The sequence below is a fragment of the Pipra filicauda genome, unplaced genomic scaffold, assembly GCF_003945595.2.
Source record: "Pipra filicauda isolate LSUMZ 115617 unplaced genomic scaffold, ASM394559v2 scaffold130_size2058158_pilon, whole genome shotgun sequence".
Lineage (NCBI taxonomy): Eukaryota > Metazoa > Chordata > Aves > Passeriformes > Pipridae > Pipra > Pipra filicauda.
Window position 1 is genome coordinate 1,345,834 of NW_024103774.1, and position 26,170 is coordinate 1,372,003.

Consider the following 26,170-nt stretch of genomic DNA (forward strand, 5'->3'; position numbering starts at 1 on the left):
TGAATGAGTGCACAAGCACAGACTTCTTTTCCCACATAGCTAGGATACTCCTCTCTCACCCACACTGTGACAGGTACCTCTGTTTTGACAGTAGAACAAAATAACTGGAAAAAAATACTGGAACAAAAAAAACCTGCACACAAGGGAACAGGAGGACAATTCAGATTAGCTCGTTCTTAGTTCTTTAGCCACTTCTCTTGAACCTTTGCCTAAAACAGAAACTGCAGCTGTTTTAAGGAGCAGCAAATCTACTGGTTAAAGAGAATATCTCAAAGGCCTGATTGAGGCTCAGGACTTTCTTAGGTTGTCACGCCAGGAAGTCAGGAGCAGCAGTGGAATCTGATGCCTGCAATGAATAGAGCCACTTGCTCCTCAAAACTCAAACCCAGGGATAAACTACTTCAGAGCGCTATTAATATTGGGCACGTAATTATGGGCAATTATTACAGAGATGATATCTGTAATATCATCTGTCCAGAATCACTATCATCCCCAAAAGATTATTAGCAGAGTCCGTGTTCATCTTACACTAATTATATAATATCCATTTTAATTCCCTCCTCCACTTTTAAGAAAGTAACTAGAAACTCTAATAATCAAATAAAGAAAATAAAAAGTAGTGCAACTGTGACAGCACACTGTATAGCAAAACACCAGTGTGTGGTTCCTTACCTCTGAAAGACTCAAAACTATTCACTGATGTCGAAAACACCTTAAATATGACCTTCATGCAGGATTTGAACATAATAATGCCATTCAAAGAAAACTGCAGTGAAAGACATAATTACTCACAGGCTTCCAATTTTAATGCTTTGTATTGTAACAGGAATAGGGTATGATTAAAGGGTGCCTGGCCAGTGGAATTTCATATGCTGTGCCTATTTCTTTCATTAGCTTTTACCAAACTGTAGAACTGAAATCATTAATTTAAAACCCTAAAATATCAACATGATATGTTTACTACCAAGTCTTAAAAATAATTGGATCATTATCATTAAAAGCTCCTTAACTGACTGCAACTTGAAAGTGCTGGCAATGGTGGAGATATGATGTATAAAATGAGCATGTTTTTAATCTCATTTTTAATGCTATGTGATCTAAACAACCAAGACATCAAAGACTGCACACTTTCTAATGGGGGGGGTTCGGTTTAATGACATCCAGTTTTCCATTGCACTTTCCTTTTTTGTCCTACGCCTTTCAATTTTCCCGTTTATTTTAAATTACATTAAAACTACAGCAAAGAACACAGCTACAATCCTAAATGCCTGGTTGCATGATTCCCACAGTGGCAACCCCCAGTTCAGCGCAGCCAGCACCACCTCTCTCAGAGGTCACTTTATTTCCTTTTCAAATAATCATCAGCTTCACAGCACTGGCAAACGAATCAACATATCTTCTAATTATCAGTAATCCAAAGATGACTTGCAGAGTAAATGAACTACAACTCTGATGAACCAACTCTCTGCTGCTGGTTTTGTCCTTATTTCCACTGCTTAGCAGAGCTGTCACTGACAGATGTGAGATGGCACATCTCACTATCACACTGGTTCATACTAATATATATCCTTTAAACAGCATAGATGATCCACTTCTATCATGCACCCTCTGCAGTCACATTAGATAATCTCTCCAATTCTCCACTGCCAGTTGTTTCACGCTACACGAGCTGCTGAGACTGAGGTTTACCCTGTTTTGCTTGCTGGGACATCTGGAAGCCAGAAGAGGAGGTAGCAGCAATCCACATGTGAGGAGCTTAAGGGAAAGGGGTTTCTGCCCCTTTGTGGGTGAGCAGGAGCCTGAAAAGTCCAGAAAACTGCTGGCCAAACATAGGAAAAACAGAGAGAGGCCTGAATGTCTTGGAGAAGACTGGGCAGCACCACAGATAACCTGAAGCACTGCTGGAAGGAAGGGTGGAGGGAACTCTCCCCAGTTAAACCTTTCCAAGCCACACACATCTCATCTTGGGAGACACAGAGACACTGTGGACATCTCCTACGGTCGGACACACTCCAAATCAGCTGTTGACACAGAGGTCAACAGCTCAGTAGAGAGTTAAACTCACAAGCTGCAGAGGGGAAAAAGATTCTGAATAGCTCAGCATCTTGAACACCTTCTGCACTGAGAAGTACTGGGTTACAGAGCATCTTCACACCATGATGGTGCATGCACAAACTCACCCTCTTCCTTCTCCTGTTCTCCTTATGCTTGCACAATTATTTATTTAAGATCTGAGTTGTTCAAAGCAGCGACCATCTGCTTTCTCACCTCACAGCTGCTTTTCAGTTAAAAAAACCTGTAAAATAACCCAACCCTGTCTTTACTGTCAAGCAGATGTAACATAGTTACATGGGTCACTTCATTTTTTTTTCTGTGGTGAAATTCAACTGTTGATGTTTATTACAGGTAGCAACAGAAGACCTTGTCCTAGATCAGGATCCTGCTGAAGTGCTGTTGTCTGACTGTCACGGTGTTTTCTTCTTTGGTTTTTTTTCGTGTTAAGTTTGCTTGTTTGTTTCTTTTTTCTCCAGAGATACGGTTAGAAAACAGTGTATACTAATTTCAATCTGTTAGGACTGCATGACCACAAGCCATGCAACACAGCCAAATGAGACTGGGTAACTCAAAGAGCTCTGCCATTGTACCTATGTGTCTATATCCAGGACAAGGAATTCCTTCCTTGTAGTTGTGCTAAATAAAATCTGTAAAATTGTTGCAATGGCAATCCAAATTCTCCCGTCCTGCACAACTGCATGTAGCAGAAGCCCATAGGAAACATTTATAAGAGAAGACACAAATCAACGCCTGCACTGTCTATTTTGAAAACCCTATAAACAGGCAATGACCCAAATGTAACTTGGCTACGGTACAAACCAGTGAGTCTGAAGGTTGGCAATTAAAATTATCCTAACCCAAGAAAACCACCAGAGAGACACTCCACCTTCATTCAGATGTAAATACTTATCTAAAAATGCATCTTACGCTTTTTTTTTCAAATGAAGTAGGCAACATGGCAATCTATTCATGGCACTAATAAATGCCTGTACACATACTCTTAATAAATAGATTGAACATGGAAGTGAAAAGCTCCCCATTTACTTAAACATTTACACCTTCTTTGTGGTTTAATGAAAGCAATTAAAGAAACTGAAGTCAGGGTTAAAAAAAGCAACCTTTTAAACTGGAACAAACATGCTTATGAATAATAATTAATTACTTTTAAAGGTGTTCTGAAGGTTCCTTGCTTCCTTCAATGGCCAGCCTTCCAGATTAACGACTGACACTATTTTCTATTTTTTCAATACTTTCAAACTTCACTTTGGCACTGGATTATCAACAAAGTGTACTGAATTGTTCCATTCACAAATAATAATAATGATCAGATTTTTTTCCATCCATACTTGATACACATCCTTCAGTGCTAGCCAAATTCCCTGTGTTTTGTGCATATATAAAAGATGTGTCACAGTGAGAAAACCACCCTGTGTACAGAATAGGCAATTGATAGTTTCAGAAGTGATAGTTTGGGGACTGTGGCATTAAGAATTGTATTAATGAAAATAACAACACACTCCTTATGAGAAATGTGCATTTAGACTGCATACTTGTAAAGCAGAGATTTAATTTTTATTCTCCACTCATATATTACTTACTAACTAATGTAGTCCTGGTTCACAGATTCAGACTCTACAGTGCTATTGCCAACATAAGCCAATTGCTAAAGTAGTGAAAGCCGTCCCAAGACTAGAAGTTTCCCTAAGTAAGAGATTTTTTTTGATCATGTGGTTTCAGGACGGTGGCATTGAGATGCTGAGGTACACTGCTTCATCTGGTCAAGAAACCTATGCTAGAAATCCTTTTTGAGTTACTTATGCAAGCAAACATAAAAAACACCCAAAGGCAGGTGAGAGGGAGTCATTTTATCCAAGCAACAAATTCATTACCACTGCCAAAAAAGTCCCATGAGCTACAGGTATCATCACCAGACATTGGAAATACTTGTTTCAGAACCTCCTGTTTGAAACAGAAGGCATGTCCTTAAAATGAAAGTGGAAGAAAAAGCAAATCATTCCCCAAACCTCAACTGTTTTTCCAGCTGACACCAGCTTTGATGATAAAAAACAGAACTGGGCATCATGGTCTTCCCTCAAACAACAAAGCAAGCGATTTCATGGACTTATAGAGGATGCGATGCCCTTGGGTCCCCATTCCCTGAGTTACTCATGCTCAGGATGCTTATCCTAGACACTGAAAATCTGAGAGTCCCTAAAGTACATAACACAGAATTTGTGTATGATGCTGACCTTAGAACAAAGGAGAACCTTCTCCTCTTTCCTTCCCTTTCTTAAAAAACTAAAAACAATTTCCTTGTGATTTTTGTGCTTGCAAAAGACAAAATGGTATCTTTACAACCTAAAGCAGTGAAGTCTTTTGCCAACAATGAAAAGTATCTTATCTGTTCACCCAGAGAAAAAAACTCAGAAGTAAAATCATTCAACCCTTCCTTAAGTTCCTCTGTTGTTCACAATTAATTCCAAGGTCATGAAAATCCATTATGACTAAAGGCAGTAACTAATTAAAAAACCCAAACCAACAACAAAAAAACCTTATGAGTTTTCAGTGCCTCTACTGACTATACTGACTACAGATCTCTACCACCACATTCCCCCCTTTTTTTAATTAGCATTTAGCTGTGCCAAGGTCCCTCTTTGCTTCATACATTAAAAAAAATAAAAATAAAAAAAAACTCCTGCCAAAGCAACAGAACCGTGCTTTGATGAAAGCCACACTGTCAGACGCACCTAAAATCTCGATAAGCTCATCAGTAAAATGGCTGTTTAGTTCCTACTGTAGGAGGAAAGTATTAAGATGCTGATGGATGACTTGGTTGAGGATGATTAAAACAATGAAATAAATCTGATGCTTGCAGGAGTGTAGAATGGACTCAGGGAAGACAGAGACGCATGTACCACACAGTTTGCTCCCGTCTGCCTTGCAGGGTTATAGCCAGTCAAGCAGATGCAGGCAGGGTCTGTGCAGAATATATGGCCACCATGGCTCTGGCTTTCCATGTCTCACACTCCCTAATTCTTCACTTGACAAACATTTGGACTTGACCATGCGGCTGGGTATATTCTTCTCCCCCAAACACAGATAACAACATACATCAGACTGCAGTAAAAGTGCATCTTGCCTACCCTGCTATGGGTGCATAACCTTTTTTTAACTGTGTGTGTCTGATTCTCCCTCTCTTATCTTCCTTGACTCCTTTTCCACTTTCTTCCCCTTCATTCTTCTCTCTCATTTTTTCCTCATTCCCATACCATCCATCTCGTTTCCTTAAATTACTTAAGTGGTATTTGAACTAAGACACTGGCAAAATTAAAGGCCAGCTTAGATGATCAAGAAATATCCACAAGAGACCAGTGTACCAAAGCAAATTTATCAGGAAAGGAAACACTATTGCTTTGTTCCATATTGCCAAGGTATCACAGACTTTTTCTATCTATTTTCCAACAAATGAATGGTAAGTTTTTTGTTGAAACATTTCGCTTTTCAATGATACCAGAAAAAGTGCCCATGTTTTCACTGCAGCACCAGAAGGGAGGGGTTTACTCTCTCTACAAGTCTGCATGTTTAAGAGGACATAACAAGGGCCAGCACACTCTTATTTTATTCATTTATGAAACTGTTCTAAACAGAGGTGGGAAAAAGAAAAAAGAGGTAAGATTTTTTCTTTGAGATTTCCCTCCTTTATTACAGAGTTTCAAAACCTCTACATATCAGCACATTCCTGGGAAACAATAATATTTTGTTTCCTTTTATCATTCTAGTGCATGTAATCTTTATCACAGTTTGGCACGGCTTTGCTCTGTGCCTCCCCGAATATGTATAGTTCATACCGGTGGGAAAATGGCTAGTGACAGAATTCAAGCTGCAAACCTGATAGCTACAGACCTATTGCAATAACACCAGCGGTCTCAAAGCTCAGAGAGAAAATATGCAAACTGCACACCTGTTTGTGGTTAAACAAAGAAAATTGGATTTTTATCAGTTTCACTGCCACCTTTTATATAGCACTGTTTTGTCAAGAGTCACTAATGAAAGAGCTTAGCAGCAGATAAAGAAAATAGTTTTGACTGGATTCTTAGATTTATCTAAAACATTTTCCAGTCAGAATTATATTACATTCTTTTCAGAGCTGAAATAGGATTACAAAGCAAGGAAATGGATGTCTTAAAATATATATCTGTATTATTACATATGACTGAGTGGTTTTATTAATAAAGAAGTCTCTAAAGATTTCAGTTTTGCACATATTCTTGGTGAAGGTTTAAATATACTGACAGTCAGAATCTATATTAATTTTGGCTGACATTTTAAATGGATGCCCTAGGAAAAATGGAGGGTTTTAGTAGTTCATATGCCAAGACAATACCCAAGACTTAACATGTAATTTCCTTTTTTGGCCATGTCTTGTGTGTACATGACCAATGTGCTTGGTACTTGCTCCACAAGCATTCTTCTCCAACACTAGTTCTATGTGTTACAGAGGCACTGTGTGGCTAAACTGCACTGGAGATGGCTGGGCTGACTATATATTGTACTTGTGGAGGTCCGTATAAAGACTTAAAACAGACAATGCTAGCTGTAAGATGTTGCAGCTTGAAGAACTGGAGGTCTTTCTGAGAAGTCCACCTAATGTTTCAGTGGTATGAGAAGAATAAAAGAAACTTCTAAAAAATTGAAAAGAAGTTCTGAACCAACACACAGCTTCTACTCGTGCCCTGAGACCATTAAAAGAATATGTTAAAAAAACAAACAAACAAACAAAAATGGGATGGAAATGAGAGTCCCAATAGCAGAGTACTAGAGGAAGCTCTCCCCATAAAACTGGAGATGCAAACTCTTTCCCAGAATCACGTCTAAGGCTATCCTGGGCAACGCAGCTGCCAGCAGATACCTTTCTGTTCATTCGAGGAGTCACAGCTGAATAAATAACGTGCTAACCACATCACTTCTTTGTGTACACAAACTGCAGGAAACTTGTGTGCCTCAAGCGCACTTGCCAGATGGGATAATTAGGCTCAGACAGATCGCTGACCTTCCTAATAAAAACAACCCAGAACTAGAGGTTGACTGAATAAATCTATGTCATGTTATCAAATTCCTAAACAATGCATGGAAACCCATCTATACTGACTCATTCAGCAGCTTGGTATTCCTGCAGATGCAACTCATTAGGGCAGAAATTACTGGGGTTGGGGTACTCTTAAGTATTTCTTGAATTTTCTTTATGGAAAACGGGCACTGAAATTTCACTGCTGGGAACTACTCAGTTGTCTTTCTATGAAAATGATGAAAGCACATACATATGCATATATGCTAAGCTATTCTCTCTTTAATTATCATTAAGGCTGGTTTGTCACACTAAAATAATTCTGGAGATGTCACGCTTTGAAACAGCACAAAATAAAAATGCCATTTCTTCCATAAATGGAAGGTATGACAGCCATTTAAATAACACCATTTTAGCTGGAATTAGAAAGGTAAATATAATAAAAAAATCCAACGGTTGAAAATAAATTCATTATTTTAGAATTTCAAAGTCCATATGAGACACCATGCTCTCCCTCATGCTCTCCCTATAATCTAGGAGATTTCCATCCCTTCCAATCAATTCTGTTTTTCCTTCCTTGATGTGTACCACAATGTTCAAACCCATACTGATGAACAATCACATTCACACGAGGCTACCGTTATTTTCCAGGTGTTGTCATATCATATAATTCTCTTCCATGTCCTAAACCAGACAGGAATAGACACACTGCCAATTATTGCTAAGCACAATCTGCTATGAACAAAGCACAGATCACAACTCCAAAGACAAGCAATTTTGCAAGTTCACAGGCAGAAGATAACTGCAACTCCTCAAGGGTCCCATCACACCCATGAAGATTAAGGCTGCCTCATTGGGCTCCAGCAACTGGCAGCATCTTTTCTCGTAGACCCGTGGCCTGGCATTCTCAAGTAGCCAAAAATTTAATTTATGCAGATTTCTATGAGCAAACGTTACATACCTCAACACAGACAGGCAGCTCCACTTGGCCATGCACTGGACGCTCGTGAATGAATAGATCCATCTTTCTGTTTGAGACTTAGATCTACATATGCTACTTCCACAAGGAAAAATTAGGCACCAAAGGCTAGCCCTTATTTTAATAAAACACATATCTTCCAAAAATAAAAATAACTAAATATTCTAATTCAACTCAGAGCAAGATCTGCCTTTTACAAACAGTGCTTCTTTGGCTGGAGTATTCAAAGGTGATTGAAGGGACTTAAACCAAAGTTACAGGCAAGGCTTTGGTGAGCAAGTTTTATGTCTCTGATTCCATGCAAGATGCACTCGTACACATGGACACCCCTTCCTATATATTCAGCGGATGATTTACAAAAAACAGTGAATCACAACAGAATCGTAACAGTATCTGTATATCTAAATTCTGATCCCAACCCTCAACTAAAAATTGTGTTAACAACTATTCAATATGAAGTCTGCTAAAGAAATAACCCACAAATTTGAAAAGAAAATCAGATTTTTAATTAGAAAGCAGGCCAGTAAGCAAGGAGGGGAAAACAGAAGACAATAGATCAAATCATCCTGTCATTTATCTGGAGGTAAATCAGCAGTAAATCTACCAAAACAAGAGGTAACAAGGATGTAACAAGTGACCCAACGCAACTATTTAAGCTCCATATCTTACTCATTGTATGCAAGTCTCACCTGTGTCACAGCCTGAACCTATCGACAATTCACTAGATAGTAAGAAGAGATTTGACCTTACAATTACTTTAATGCTAACTTCTAGTGACTGATGTGAATTTACCTTTCTATGGGCCTGCCCATTTGGGAATGCATCTTTAGGCTTCTTTATAATTACAGAGCTTTCTCTTGTATTTCCAATCCACAGCTACCCTCACTGCAACAAGCATGCAGCCAAGGAGGGACCTCCAACTCACGTGGATTACAGTCATAGGTGAATTACGGGTGATTCACCACAATCTGTAGAAATGTTATGATTAAATCCAAACCTTTGTTTTCACTTATTAAAAAAAGGAAAAGGCAACAAAAAAGAAATACAAATACTAGGTTTCAAGCCTCCTAACTGTAACAAATGCATTACAGTATAAGCTAGGCACATCTAATGACAACTGCCCACATCTTCAGGCAGCCAATCAAAATGTCATCTTTCATCTCAGGGACCGTAATATCAAGGCAACCTCTTATCCTCTAATGCTCTGCAGCAAAAGCTGCCCTGCAGCTTGAGCAGTACTCCTGAAGCTTTCTCTGAAAAACAAGCGTGCAATGATCTGTGGGCCCATGAGAGCAGGTATTTCGCCCACACACGGTGATATAGTCCAGATGGAAGGATAAGAATGTTACAGAGAGTTACCAACCACCTCAGGAAAGCAGGAAGGAAATTACAGCTGCCAGTCCACTGGCAGCCCACCTTATTGTCTTTGCATGCACAATCATAGAACAGTTTGTGTTGGAAGGGACCTTTAAAGCTCACCTAGCCCAATCCCCCTGCCACGGACACGGGCATCTTCAACTAGAGCAGGTTGCTCACTGCCCCATCCAACCGGACCTTGAATGCTTCCAGTAACGAAGAATCAACAACTTCTCTAGGTAACCTGTTCTAGAGTTTTATCACCTTCACCGTAAAAATTTTTTTCCTTATATCTAGTCTAAAACTATCCTCTTTTAGTTTAAAACTATTACCCCTGTCCTATCACAACAGGCCCTACTAAAAATTTGTCCCCAATGTCTGGGAGGCAAGGTAAGAGGGTGATGGCCACGGCCCACTGCCATGTAAGTGTTTTGAGACAGTCTGAAAAGTGGGAATGGCTTTCACTAAAAATGGTGTTTGATGACCTCTGTACCATATGTGTGTGTGTGTATATATATATATATATCTGTAAATATATACACACATACTTATGTGTGTGTGTATATGCACACATATTTAAAGAACACGCTTAGCCAGGAGGTTTGAAATCTGCCAGGTGGACCTCAAAGGGTGAGAACCTCCTTTGGAGCTGATCCCAGGTTGGGGTAAACATAAGTGGGCTTTATGGCATCTGAATCCATAAAGTTCCCTTTCGCATTGTCCAGATGTTGCAACCCATATATGTCATTCCACTGACATGACCGGTGTCAAGGGAGATTTCCACCTTCTTTCAACTGTTAGGCCTTGTACTGGCTCTGGCTGAGCTGGAGTTCATTTTGCCACAGTAGCCCTCACAGTGCTGTGCTTTGCATTGGTAGTTAGAAGGGTGTTGATAACACACCGGTGTTTTGGCTACTGCTGAGCACAGCATCAGCACTGCAACATTCCTTTCTCAATCGAGGGCAAGATTCTGAGAGGGGGACACAAATAGGCCAGCTGACCCAAAGTGACCAAAGGGATATTCCATACCATATGATGTCAGCTCAGATATAAAAGCTAAGGCAAGGAGCAGGAAGGCAGGCATTCACTGTCTCCAATGGCTGCCTGCTGAGGAACTGTCACGTGTGCTGAAGCCCTGCCTCTTGGAGGTGGCCGAAGTAGAATGGGAAGTAGAGAATAAACCTTGTTATCTTTTGCTTTGCTTTCGCACGCACAAGCTTTTGCTTTGCCTCTGCTTTAACAAACTGCCCTATCCCAGCCCACAAGCTATTTTCCATCTTACTTGCTCCCCCATCTGGCTGGGAAGGGGAGCGATAGAGCAGCTGGGTGAGCACCTGGCATCCAGCCAAGGTCAACCCACCACAGCCCTGAATATTTTCATCTGGTAGCAGTGCTCAAAACCAGAGTCCAGAAAATTTCTGCCTTCCCCAAATCATGCTTTCAGGTCCATAAAAGTTTCCAGACTGCTTCCCCACTTAGCTGATACCACAGGGATTTTTATGGAAGCGTCTTCTGGTGTACAGCCATAGCCAGGTGACAGCACAGACAACAGTACAGCCAGGGAAAGAGCACCAAAGCCCTGAGGGAGCGTGCACTGCAGAAGACCTCGGAGCCAAAGCCTAATCAGTCATACCTAGGCACAAATACAAACCCCATGTATTTAAAGATAATTGACTTGACTCTCTAGTCATTTTGACTGGAAAGAATCACCTGTCACAACAAACTTAACTAAGAAGAGTGAAGATTAAACACTCAGCTGATGTGAAATTAAAAAGTCCTCTCATACTGACAAATACATCACCTGCTCATAATGAAAACTGCACAACGGTTAAAACTTCTCTGCTGAACAAGCTGCCAGCAAAAAAATCCAAGGAAGCGTTTATTTTTTCAGCACCACGGGCATATAAACAGTACACTCATTGAACACCTGCTCGCCAGCAAGCCTGGCAGCCTTTGGCAGCAAACCTGGACCTTGCTTCTCCCAACACTTGGACCTGATAATTCTTCCATGTCTTAGCAGCCTATCTAATCACACCAAAACATGACAGCCACGTGAGAAGGAAAACATACCTTATTCAAACACACCGAAATCAAAACCCAACTTGTGGGTTTAATGTTTAGGCTACAAACAAGGTAAATGAGGCTTCCTCATGTATTCCAGGTTATGTATGAGTGCTTAGAGATGTACATGTATAATTAGATTTAATTATCTAAGGAAGTGGAGGGGGCAGGAAGAGAGAGAGGAGACGGGGAGAGAGAGAGAAAGGGGCGAGGGGGGTCAGAGGCTAAATAATGAATGCAGAATTGCCTATAAGCTGTCATCATCACCACCCAGCTTGGACATCAGCATGAAATGGTCTTAAAAACAATCATTCGCTCATGTTAGTAGCTGCCAAACCTCCATCTAATCCGTTCATTAACAATATATCAGGTTAGCATGCTGTCATGGCAGGAAAATAATTAGTTTTCCATTGTGGGGTGGCACATTCTCTATTACATTGACATAACAAATAACTCCATAAACTGCTATAATTTATTTGCTTCTGAGCCTTTTTTTTTTCTCAATTAGTTCTTCAGTAGATTGTATTAAACACACACGAACTACAAATACAGAGTCCTTTGACAATCTCAGAAGTCTTAAGATGGCATGGATAGCTACTACACAAGCAGTTTATGAGTGACCTGCCTTTAGGTCATTTAAATAAAGGTTTGATAGAATAGCTGAAAGAAAACCATGCCAAAAGGCATCCTCATTAGGTCTCATCTCCATCATCTATATGTACTGAGTAATGTGCTATTGTGGCCCAGCACACAACACAGTGATTGTGCAATGGTTGTGTCGGAAAAGGATTGCTGCTGTTTTAAAATCTCTTCATTAGTCTGTCTTCTTGCCTTAAAAAGAAACTATACGTACTTCCAGGATGGGTTTGGCTGGACTAAAGTGAACACAGACTAGTTGCTTTTCTGCAAAGGGCTTTAAAAAGAGGCAGTTCAAAAAGGAAACTCTAGGATGTGGACAGTAGAAAACAATAATATTACATTTCTGCTCTTGTGAAAATGAACAGTTTTCTACGAGGCTCTATGGCATGTCATTCTAGGCAGTTTTGCTGTAGCTAGGTTAAGATAGTTTATTCCTCCTCACAAAGATATGATCTTTATTTTAATCCTAGGAAACTGTGTACCAGCACTATCTTCTGCAATGTGTTCATGGGTTAATTACATGGTGCATTAAAAACGCTACGTATATGCTTTTTGATTTTCTTGCTGCTCTCTTGACTTTGCAATGTGAGCACAGGGAAGATTTTCATTGGTACTATCCCTCTCCCCTGGTACCACAGTTTATCGCATGATTTTTAATTCATGTCCTATCACTACTAGAGACCTCATCTGTTCTCACAGGGAAACACTGAGCTTTCTTGCTGCTCTTTCTGTATTTCTGCAACCTCCTCTTGCTAAGTGCTCAGCAAATATGGAAGATTATACAAACCAGGTGGGAGGAACCAGTCTTTATATAATAGCGTACTTCTAATAAATGCAAGCCTTTCTTAACGAAGCCTGACAGATGCTTACATACAACATTTCACAGTGATACTTAATTAAACCCACTTAGTAGAAATCTTAACAAAAGGTCATCAAAATACCCAAGCAATTTCCTTCACTACCTGACATACAGTTTTACTGAACTTCATTTACCATTGTGTTGCCTTGTTGCTTGGTTTCATAAGAAATTATTAATGGTCACTACTTCTGCTTCCTCTTCTGTCTTTAACAGGACTCATTAACTGTGTATCTCCCCCAAAACTGCCCAGTTTAACCAGTGATTTCCCTTTTGAATTCAAAATGCTCGAGAAGCATCATATTATCAGAAAGGAATAGAAACCATTTTGGAGCACAGCAAGTAACACCTTTACTTTTTTCTGGGAAAGCAATTAACACCACAGTTCAGTGAAACTACCTTTGAGAAAGGAAATAACACTGCAAGTATTTAAAACACAGGAGACACAAAAGCAATTGCTTGGATATAGATCTTCTTTATTCAATGCTATTCACCAAATAAAAAAAAAACAAAGAAAAAAATTAAATCACATGTTGGGTGAGCACACGGTGAAGATACTTATCTTATCCATGGGTAATAAACAGTGTGTGACTTGCTGCTTCAAAGTACTTAAAAGAAAGTGGTCAGTAACCAACGTGCAATAGCAGCGTGTTGCAATGTGAGAAGAAATGATGTAGGAGAAAAACCATTCATCATCTACAAGACTGTAAGGTAAGCTGAATTTATGCATGCAGTTTTTTAATGGGCCCCTATCCAAGGGCCATGGGCACAGAAATAAGCAAACAGAGGTGAAGACTCAGCAAAAGAACAGGGCATTTAGAAGAAAGTGATGTTTACCAGTAGGAAGTCATTCCTCTAATGAAAATTTAATGAGCACTAGTGTAGGCAGCAAAAAAAAAAAAAAAATTACAGAGCTTTCCCAAATGAAAACAGCAATCAAATTTCTGATTGCCTATCAGCTTTCAAATGTTAATCATTATGGTAACTGTGCTGGGGAAGGTAAGGAATTACTTATACTGTGTTATTTTCTATCTGCGGTTGTGTTTTTTTGTTGTTTTTTTTAATCACTGATGCTGTACAGCTGAACATGTTCAAGGAAGCAAACCTGCATGGATAATTACCCCCATGGAAGCAATCCAAAGGTTCACAAAGTAAAAGCTCCTTCCACCTTAAAGATCAAGGTTTTAAATTAGGCAAGTACTTAAGACTCCAGCTGATAAAGATGTTTGACCTGCTGGGCAAAGTTAATCGCCAGGGACTTAATTTGGGACTCTCACAGCACACAATGTAGGGGAGATCCCCACAGCAGTAGTCTGAAACAGTAAGATACTACTTAGAGCAACAAGGAAGACAAGCACCGCAATTTTATGAATATTAATAAAAAATATCAGAAGCTTTTAGCCTCTCCCCTAAGAACCCATCACTGCTTTTCCTCCAGAACCCTTTTCCAAACACTGGCAGAGGCGTCCAAGTCAGCCCATGGTCAAACTGATGTCAGGAAAGGAAAGAGGTTTTCCTGTTCTTCATCAGATCTTGACTTATTTACAAATACAGCTCAAACAGGATGAAGAAAACTTCTGAGACCGCTGCCATGCTCATGCAAGACCTACAACAAACTCTAAAAAAAGAGGAGTCATGTTGAGTTAAGACAAACCTTGTATTAGCAATCCCGCACTGCTTGGAAATGCTATTGCGATTGCAAAGCACAACCATAGAAAAGCAAAGTGTTAAGGAAATGAAGTTTAACGAAATCAGCTAATTCCCTGCTTCTATCAATCAGTAAGTCACTCGGACCAATTCACATCTTCCTTAATGCCTAAACCTCAACTTCCTATGAAAAAAATAAGCAGAGAAAATTACACTGCACTTATAAGTAAAAGGAGATTTTGATTATATAATTTATCATCAGAGGGCAACTGTTATTATATCAGAGAAATATAGTAACAACATTTTAATATAAGCCTCCATCTCCCCTCAAAGCCAAGCAAATTCTTGGATGCCTCACTTAACATAATGAAATATGAATGAAAAAATGCAAAAGAATATAAAGCAACACACACAAGGTATCTTTCTTTATTGCTCCTTTTGATCACACTGCAAAATACTAATCAGCCATGTAGTCCTATTACTGCATCACTGTAGCACCTAGCTAGTAAATAGTTTGTATTTACAAACAGGATTATCTGCAAAGAACACAACTAAGAGCTCACATGGACATTAACGGTGGCTCAGCTAACACTGGATAATGAATTAACCTATGGTAATTCAATCTGGAGCAAGACAGAGTTTCAGAATCCAAGAGCTCACAATTTAATCAAACAGTATAGCATTCTACTGATAGGGAATATTACTCCAAGCATGTAGCACACAGTAAGATGCACACAAGTGTTTCAGACCTTGGAATCCTACCTGCCTCCCAAATGTGTGCTACAATTTCAGCTAGTGACAGATACAAAATTAAAATAGACATCCAATAGCAGAATGAGGGAGCAAAATTAACACTGGAAATATTTTCTGTAATCAACAGCAAAAAAAGAAATACTGGGTGTAGGGAAAAAAGCAACTCCTTTAATGTTTCCTGAACTTTCCTCAAACAGCAAAGAGCAAGTGCTGTGAGCAATGCGTGGAGCAGGAGGGGGCCATAATGTGAGATCTGGGATCCATTTTTTCTTTTAACATCTTAACTATCTCTACACGTGTGAGTATATAAACGTGCAATAAACTCAGAAAATTCTTATATGAAGAACTTAAAAATACAAAACAAACAAGGGAACAAAAACCCAAAACAACTGATGACTTCATTTTGGAGAGCACAGGCTAGCTGCTTCACTAGAAAACAAGCAAATCCACAAATGCATCTCTATGTAACAGAGAAGCTGTCAGGAAAGACAAATCAAGCCATAGCACACTGTTTACTCCAATATACTGGTGGATATTAGCACAAAGGCACTTTCCTGTCTGAACCAGAATGAGCATCCTATGCAGGATGGCAAATACGTGAAACTCTTGTGATGAGCAGTACAGGATACATCAGATTTTTTTTTTTAAATACATGGAAGTTGCTAGGAAGGTTATTTTTCTCCTCCCATCCCAGGATTTGAGTGTTTCTCTTTTTTTATATCAGCACAGTAAGCATATTCATCTTTCTGCTCCTGAGGCTGATTCAAAACATCTTTTAAGAACCTGGTAGCTGTGACACACACAATCTTTGACCACCACGGGGAACTGGCTGCTTGTTTCCCACACTCACCTGGAACCACCACTATTAAACAACTGTTGGGGCACATCATCATTCAACTTTTGCTTCAACCCACAGTAAAGTAACACCCCCTGCTAGCAGTTGCCATGAAAGTGACCGATACAACAGAATTTAGCTGTGACATATGAGTTGAGCCTGCAGTAGCAGGTAAGAGATGAAAAACTGACTGCTGGAGAAATGCTTTTCAGGCTCACTGTAGCAGTCTGTAATGATAAAATATTGCAAAGTGAGTTCTGAAAACCTTATAGGATACACTGCTTTTTTATTTTAATAGGCTCTTCTACATCTTCCTACTTAAGTATAAAGTACCACTTTAAATACCAAGGTTACTATAACTTCTGATTGTCCTCGTGTCTGAGCAAAATCATGGGACATGATAATTCAGGGACACTTACTGCTGCTTTTTGACAGCAGAATTCCCAACTGAGAGCATTCTGGCCTCTTTGTAAAAAAAAATAATTCACACTTTATATACAGGTGTACACACGATAAATATGCATACACTATATAAATTGATTTATCCTTGTAATTGATCTAGGCTCAGTATAACTGGATACTTTTGCCATATCTTCAGACAGATCCTTCTCATCTTCTGATAGGTTTCTATATTGAGGAAAATAATCATATACCCTGAAAGTCCACGTAACTTGTACATTAACTTCTACATTCCCTTAGAGGAAATAACAACACCTACCACCATTTAGCCAGCTGAACATGAAAACACAAACTCAACGGTGGCTTTTATATCCATGTGCATGCATGCACATATATGTTATTATGCTGGAAACAATAAGGCCTCTCTGGTTTTGACACAAGTTTTGCTCAGCCCACTTGGCCGTGGTCATCCATGCACATTTACACAGGTTCAGATCTAAGTGGAAAAAATGGCACAAGAATAAAATTCTGAGATTTCTGGACAGGAAGTATAGACAAATTATGTAGCAATCAACTTTCCCACAGTAGGGAGAGAAAATGGTAGAGGTGAGCAAAGAGATGTAATGAGTTTAAAGGAATTTCTTGAATTAAGACAACACAGACCAAACTTCCTCTCAACTTCATCAACAGCAGAAATCAAGAACAAAAACTACTGCAACGAGTTTACCAACTTAACCTACCAGATTTGGAAGCCATTTTAAATGTCCAATGCAGCCAAAAAGAAGCAAGTCTGTTATTTGTTTTCAATAAATGGCTGCCAAAATATCTGCTACAGTTTTTCAACCTACCTGCATATTCACTGGGCAATTTTAATCACATACAGCTGTTCATGCAACTTTAATGGTATTTTTCCCCCCTGAAACATTCATTCCCCCTAAAACATTAATATTTCCTGGTTAAGAGTCCCAAATTATAAATAATTTTGTGAAATACAGTCTATTACAGTGGGAAATCTACACAGAAGTTTTAGCAAAGCAACTCATGGACACAGAAACGAAACAAATGTTACCCTGCATACACATGTATTCAAATATCTGAACTACACATTACAAGGACATAAAAACACAGTGCAGACAGTGTGGGTTGGAAATGGTATCAGTTTGAAATGATTTCTTCTTTATTAGGTTATTGCTTTTTAATGTACATTCTATCAATCTATTTTTTTAATAAATTAAATACTTATCAAACTAGAATTTACAATCATTTTATGATACCTACATTTTGTATTACATCATGACCATTTGATTTGATCCCCTCCTTATAATGTAGGCTTAAGAACCACTCTCAGGCTTTAAAACCTCCGAGTCTTCTTTGCTATATATAAATTAGCTGTCAAAGCATGACTGAAAAAGGCATTTAAAATGAAAAGAGAAAGAGGCACTGATTGCTTAAATTTCAAAGTAGCTACATTCCTGATGTTTGCAACAGTCCTTCCTTGAACATACCTGAACTTGACCTCTACCTAGACAGCACGATGATACTTTCTTTATTGCTGAGATTAACGCATATACTGTCAAGGGAATATCATATTTTATTTAAACACTCTGCAAAAGGACATTAAATTTTACAGGTCAGATTCTCCATGGTGCTTGAGCAAAGCTGGGGCTGCAGGGAAGAGCAAACAGCCAGCTCACATGAGAGCTGCCAAGGTGCTGCTTCCCTTTATCTGTCCAGAATAAACATCCTCATCCTTGTTATGGTAAGAGAGGTCTCTCAGTCCAACACAGCGTCTCTCCACACGGATTTTAGAGGAATGACTGTTTAGAGGCGCAACAGTACTGCCTCGACCAGCAACATTTTTTAACAGACCTGAGTCCCACAGTAAGACAAACAATTTTACAAACAGTAGAGAAGAGGACAGCTCCGTCAGTGGTTATCAGGGTTCTACCCCCTTGAGAGCTCCTTCCCACAGACACAGGTCTCACTCACTTCTCATTCAGAAGCACTCTCAAGTCACCTTGTGCCTAACCACTGTAATTGTACATAAAGGTACCAAAGTACTAAAGTTTCAGTGAGTCAACCTCACAGCTCAGGTATACAAAACCACGACCACTCATTGTCCCTGGCCACATCACGTTAGACCTGCACCTTACTAGCAGCCATCACTGCAACCAAATGGTGCATGTATTTCAACTGTAACTATGGATCCAAATATGAAATGAGGTACTGACTCATCCCACCTAAGACACTTGAGATGACTGCAACCAGAGTAAAGTCTCCCTCTTGCACAGACAGAGAGAACAGACAAGACATCTGCAGATGTTACGGCCCTAAGAACACACTAGCGCCCTTGGGCATCGGCGTTTTTATTTTCAACTGCGCAGCTACAAGCCTTTGCTGAAAGGAGAAGCCCAGCTCTCCCTGGTGTAGACAGAGAAGCAACACTGACACACAGTGCTAGAAAGGACACAGGATCCACTCGATCTTATTTGGGGCAATCTTTCAGCCATATAATGAAATAAAAATCTCTTGGAGACCTTAGATCAAAATGTTTCTTGGTCTACCAGTAACGTCTCCCCCTCCAGGCTCCATGTGGGTTGCGGGTTTAATCTCATCTTCCTGCAAAGACAAGATCGGGGTCACCCTTGATTCCATCGGCTGCTCCACAGCTGTGGGCTTCAGGCAAAGCAACATTCAGCTTGTACGCCTATTAGGGCTCTACTGATGGAAACAGAAGTGGAACACACAACCAAGGTAATCTAACCTAGAGCAACGTAATTCGCTACCAGTATTTCCCCCCACCCCCTTCCACTGCCCCAAATGCATGAGTGACAAGTGCCCAGCCTTTTCCCAATGAAAGGGCAATTGTATTCCTATTATCTTTACCCTGAACCCTGTACGAACTGTGGAAATGTCTGTACCTGATTCTAAGCTTATTGATATCTCTGTGAACAGGGATGGCTTCCAAAGAACAAACTACAATGCTAATACGGTAAAGCAGGATGGAGATCTGAACTAGGCACCTGTTACTTAATGCAATTTTCTGAAGTTAGATTTAACTTCCTGGACGTCTTTTCTGATGGCGCTGATTCAAAAGCATGAAGCTCAACATGTTAATACACATGAGAAGGAAGCCTCTCCTCCATTCCCCTCTGTCCTCACTCTGCTTCCTTGCACGGCATTATATAAGACAAAGACAAAACAGCTCCCTTAATTGCAGCGACTTAAGATATAAAAAGCAGGAAAATTCCCCTCATCCCTAGATTTTCCTAGTGGTGTCACCTTTTATCCCTTCTATATACTACTTTTCAGAGCAAATATTTCTTTAAAGTACTCCCTGTCCCTGCCCACAAAGAAGAAAATAACATCTTCAGCTATGGAAGTATCTACTTCCCTTTTGAGAGTCAGGATGTGATATAGATCATTAAATCCTACATATACAACTATTCTTTACTCCACAAGTTTACCATTCTCTACTTACATTCAAAGTAAGTCGTGTAAGCCTGATGTGCAGTTACATATCTGTCCCTCCTCATAAGGGCTGCCAGCAATTTTGTGAATACAGGTTGGAGAAGTCAACTACACACCCTCCTTCCCACTAGAGGTAAGGTACCGTGTCTCACACCTGTCAAGACACTGAATTCAGTTATTTCTAATAATCGCAAGCTTTCACTAGATTTCCTCCATAATTCTTAATCAGGCATTTGTATGTGATCTTACCACTGACAGAGGTAGTTGCTCAGCTCTCGCTGTTGGTTCACTGCCAGCAATCCACAGACCAGGCACGTTGGGAAGGTGGTGTATGTTAAGAAGTGGCAGGAAAGGGAGGGAAATCAGAGTTTGATTGTGCGCATTTTTAACATACAAATGCTAGTAGAGAACCCAAACTTCACCTCCCATCTCTTCTTGCTCTACCAAGGCTGAGATGCAGATCATGACAGCAGTTACCTGACTTGTATGCTTTCCACGGCTCCACCTTTCCCACCATTCAAGTTATATGGCTGAGCTCCCTGTCCATCACCCAAAGCTCTTTTTGGATCACTAACGTGATGTCACCACTGCAATGATCAACCCTGAAGCACAGCACGATGAGTGTTTCCCCAGTTCACATTCACAGCGCAGTTGTTCCAGTAGACTTGAAAATGAGAGGATGAGGCAAGGTAGGTTACCCTGCTCAGTAGGTTTTTTCTCCAATCTAATTAAAAACATTCAGAAATTCACTGAAGTTCCTTGAGAACTGCACATGTCCCATGCTTTAATATTAGCTCTAAAAGCAAACAACCCATTTTTTTTAAAGGCACTTCCCAGGTGGAGAGGTTTCCTCAGAAGTTTCTATACTATACCAAAGCTGCTGAACCAGAAAAATTGATCTGATTCTGAACTATCTTGGTTTTGTTGTTATTGCTAATTTTTTTTTTCTTCATCTAAAAGCTAACAAGGAAAGCCACTGTTGGTTCTCTGACATGCAGAGAAGTGACAGTACAGCTCACTGGAAACAGGCAGCTTTGGTCACCTTGGTCTGAAACTGGGTCAGAGATGCCAGCTCATGGTAATACCCGAGGAATATGCAAGTAATATTAGGGATTCAGAGGCTGAGGACAAGACGACCCTTTTCTTGCAGGCAGAATTCAGGTAATATAGCTTTAACAGTCGTGAGAAAAGGCAGCTTCCTCACAACAAAACATATGTTTTACGTGCAATTTTTCAAAAAGGCCTTATTTCTGGGAAAAGTGTCAGGGAATCTATGCAAACAGGCAAGCCCCACACTGCTCCACCATCTTAACCCAAAAGCAAGCCACCACCAGGAGATTGCTACTGCTGTGCATTATGTTGATGCTTGTGGGAGAATGTGCACCGATGGAAAATCAATCCAGCTCCAAATAGCATTAAGACTACTGGACAAACTCAGTGGGAAAGACTACAGACAGCTAATGTATTATGCTTGTTACTCCATCCCTGATACTGAAAACAGACCTTTTGCCTGCTGAGAGTCACTTCAACCTGGGGAACTGTAGCAGAGTATGGCACACACAAAAAGCTTGTGAGCATGTCACAAAGATTCCTACCATCAAACAAGTGCTAAAGGATCCTTCAGACTGGCTAGCTATCACATCACCAGCTTCCAAATTCAGACTTTCTCAGGAACTGTCCCTAAAGGCCTCAAAAAATGCCTGTCCTCATCTCCAAAAACACAGCGCCCTTAAGCTGTACAGCCGAGAACAAATTCCTTCAGGGTTGTAACAACCAATTAAGGGATGCCAAGCAATTACTTTTATATCCATACAAATGACACTCCTCCAATGCAATTAACTATCCCTTATCATCTACTCTTGAATTTGTGGAAATCATATGCCAAACACTCTCTCCTCCCCCAACTTTTCCACAATTTTAATCAGTTTGTTTTAGCCAATGTAATGAAACCTACCTACTCAAGAGAAATAACAGATGTCTGCACATTATCTGAATATTTTTAAATGTCTTTTTTAATTTTAAATATAATTTCATTTGAGATTTTGCAGCTTTCATTTCTATTAATAAATTATCATTTCTTCTTTATAAGTGATGAGCTAGTATGTCATGTAATTTTTTTCCTCTAAATAGACCAAGACTTTGATCTAATGCAAGCTCTTGCTGAGAGTAGAGAGACTTTCTGTCTAATTTAGTTATGAAAAATATTCAATTAAACTCGGGAGTTTAATTCATTTAGTTATGAAAATTAAATGAGCTCAATAAGGTACATTTGATTTGCCTTGAGAAAAAAAAAAAACACAAAAGAAAAAAAAGGAGGGAAGAATCTCCGAAAGGGGAACAAATAAGAATTCTAAACAAAAGTAACTTTTCCTGCTCATGTTGAAAGGTGGATAACATGACGAACCTGAGTTTCATTTTGTGTGCCTACATAAAATATAGCCACAACGAGTTCATGTAAAATTTATATCCACAAGACGCATGAATAGATGATATTAACATCCTAATTGTCTCCTGGGTAAGAAAAATCCCTTAGGTCATAACTGAGTCCATTCCAGTCAAGGGAAGATCTGAGTCCTCAGATCAGGAAGACACCATCCCCACACAATTCTTCTCCATCTCCATTCAAGGAAAAACATTCAAATTATTTTTCAAAACCAGAACAGAATAACATGGATCTCTCCAACAGAAGCCTCCTTCCAGTTTTCCAGCCATCACTTACCGTTTTTGCAGATAGGACAGCACTGATCAGGCTCATACACCGGATCCACGCACTCGGTCTGGGGACAGGCTGAAACAGTGCACAGCACTTCACCATTGGCTTCACAGCGACACTTTTCACACGGAGAAACCTGAAACACAAATCCAGTCACCTTTTAACTCCTTCTCTTAATGCACTCCTCCTCATCTGCGCTGTTTCCTTCACATCTTTTTCCTCCCCACTTTAAAACAAATGGGTTTTGTGGTCTGAATAATGCAAATAGTAAGACTGGGCTCCTGCAAAATTAGAGAACCACAGCAGAAAAAGATCTATGCTCTGAACTTATGCACCAAATGGGAAAGTCAAAGAGATCTTGAAAATAAGAACACTGCAGACTTTTAATACAAATAAAACCAAAATTTCCTGACTGCATTTCTAATGAACTTCCAGAAAATTAAGCTCATAATCTAGTTTATTTCTAGTAGAGGTTCAAAAAATAAATTAAAAAAAAAATATTATAATTAAAGAAGAAAAGTTTTGCTAAATGAAGTACGAAGCTTCTTTTAACGAAAACGAAATCTTTTTTTTTTTTTCCAGGTTTTAAAGCCATTTAGTAGGAGGAAGTTGTATTTTATTTAAAATTATATTTTTCAAAGAGAAGGCAGGAAAAAAATATCCTTTTTGAAGTCAGGTATTTCCCACAGGTTAATTGTATTTGGGCTATTCTAATACTTGTAACTTTCTGAAAATAAATTGTTATTCAAAGAAAGGGGTGAAGTAAAATACAGGTAATCCTTTTTACCCAGTGAAATGTTACTGGTTTTAAAGAACTCTTACAGCATAGGAATACCACAAGGTAATTACTTGAGTGACCTACTTCAAAGAAATGAATTCCAAACAAAACAGTATCAAGGCTCTGTTTAGTAAAAAATGGTCTTTCAATTCCCTATATTTGCCACATGTACAATTCCAGCTGCCCTCTTCAGCATTCCTGACCAGGCACAGCATATTGGATTGCTGACGTCCTCATACCACACAAGCAGCTGGAGGCAGAGGGAAGCAAGGATGCTGAAGAGCAATAAATGGTGTACTGTAAACCTCCTTGCTGTACTCTGTAAAACCACATGGGCATCCATGCTCAGATGAAACACAGGATGAAAATGCAGCTGAATGTTATTATTAGTGATCCTCTAAATCTATAATCTGTGCAGATTACTGGTTTACTTAAGGAGGAGGTTGTTCTTTTCATAGACCCTTTTTCCTTCCAGATTCCAGCTGATGCAAACAACCACCCATTGCATTTCTCCAATAAAAGCAAAAAAACTCTCAAATCTAAAAAAAAAAAAAAAAAAAGAAAGAAAACAATTATTCTCTGTGAAGAATCACCCAGATGTCTAACTTGCAGATCATCTGCTTCTTCTCCCTAATTTTTAGGCAGCCCATGACATTTTTTCCTCAAATCCATTCTCTGCTTGTTTGCCTCTCACATCCTTCTCACTTCCAAAGTTCAAACATGCTGATGCTTGCACAGCATCATCTCCAACTAAATGCTCATTCATGCTTTGCTACTTCCCTTACCACCTGCCAGGGCTGTCATTTGCTTATGCACTCACACATCTTTCATGCACTCCCCTCTGCTCAGAAAGCTTAAATAGGGTCTCTTGCTGTGTTGCTTTCTGCTTTTATTACTATTATTTATTTTGGGCTTCCTTTGCTAGCTACTCACTTTGTGTTTTCTCTTTGCTTTACACTCTACCAAGGATGACACCACAACAAACATTTATAAAATCCTACAAGGAGTCTGACAGCCCAGTACTGCAGATCTTTACTAAAGACTTCAGGACAAGAACTTTGTCCTGTAATTGTTTGTAAACTGCCACATTCACTTCCAGAGCTAAAGTGTAAACGGATGATGAAGTTTCTGATCCAGTGCTCAGAGTTGAAAGGCTCAAGTATTCAAGGTAATCAACTGCAGTGCACGTGAAGTTTTGAGTGCCAGCAAACCTGAGCTCCTAAGTGTTGCCAAGTCAGTAATAAGAATCATTCCTTATGGAGTTATATCCAAAAACAATACTAACTAAATTATGAAAACATGCCATTTAGGGAGGATTGATTTTTATTTTTTTGGATTATTTTTAAGGAATCCTACTTGATAAAAGACACCAGACCTCAATTCCAAGGATCTGGGTCAATAAGGCAAACCTGTACTTTCGAACAGTTTTAACGCTTTTTGCCATGACTTGGAAAAGATGCAAATTTGTCAACCTGCAAAGTTCAATGAGACCAGTAACTACAGCAACAGATATTTCTTCTCCCAGGACACTGTTTAGTAGCTATGCCATTCAATATTAAAAGTGGTGTAAAAACTAGAGTATCTCATCGGGAAACAAAGCAGCACACAGATGTTATTCCTAAAATCCCTCATCTGTAAAATTTAAACATATTCTAATTAAATAGCTTTATTAGAATTCCAAATTTGACAGAAGCCTAAAATTCTCAGAAAAAGAAGCAATTTAATGGAGCACTTAAAATACTATTAAATAACAAAACCGATCTAATCTTTATTTAATAACGATGACTCGTGATACACATTTCTGTCCTATACAGCACATACACCTGAAGACTACATCTTTCACGAACATTGCTCATGTGATACTGCAGTAATGAATACACTTCCAGTCTAACAGATCATGAGATTTCAGGGCAATACTTACAGTATGCCCTTGGTAAGTACTGTAATCTCTACAACCCAGCAATACAAGTAATGGTAGCACCGATAAGCAAGGTCTCCACATGCTTATTTCTACAAAAGTCTTTTCAGGCATATAAATAAACAACAGTGGCTGCTAAAATGGTATCAGTGTCAACAGTTATATGTTCACCTTTGGATGAAACAACAGTGCATTGCTTTTTATACATCATCAGGATGCAGCAGGAACTGCAGAAAACCCCCACTCCTTTCCACACCTCAATGGCAGCTTAATACTTGGAGACAAAATCATCACTAGAGAGAAAGACAGTAAGACAGTGTGTATATGTAACAGCAGCTAAATAAATCAGAACGAGAAGACACATTTGGTCTTTCATTTCCTCTCTTCTACTCATACAACGTAAGTGCATTCCCTGCAGCACAGTTCCCAGTGGCAGTCAATGCAACCAGCATCCCATTTGTTCATCTGGGAAATGATCAGCCTGGCAGCAGTCATGCTCAGCACGTATGACACAACCAGGCCAGACTGGATATAATATCACGTATCAACCTCTCTCTGAGGACTAACAATACGACATCTCTGTGGTCTGCAGATTATTAACTCTAAAGCAACTGTAGTTCTGCCTATGCAAAAAATGCAAGAAGA

At 39.4% G+C, this 26,170-nt stretch overlaps 1 protein-coding gene across 3 annotated transcripts in view; it reads right to left on the bottom strand.

Moving 5' to 3' along the window:
• VWC2 (von Willebrand factor C domain containing 2) overlaps positions 1–26,170 on the bottom strand; it is a 74,265-nt gene that overhangs the window by 23,643 nt on the left and 24,452 nt on the right. For all 3 annotated transcript variants that reach the window (XM_039378193.1, XM_027743649.2, XM_027743648.1), the window contains exon 3: positions 22,836–22,965. In XM_039378193.1, the coding sequence (XP_039234127.1) occupies positions 22,836–22,965 (130 nt within the window). The remainder of the gene's footprint in view (positions 1–22,835; positions 22,966–26,170) is intronic.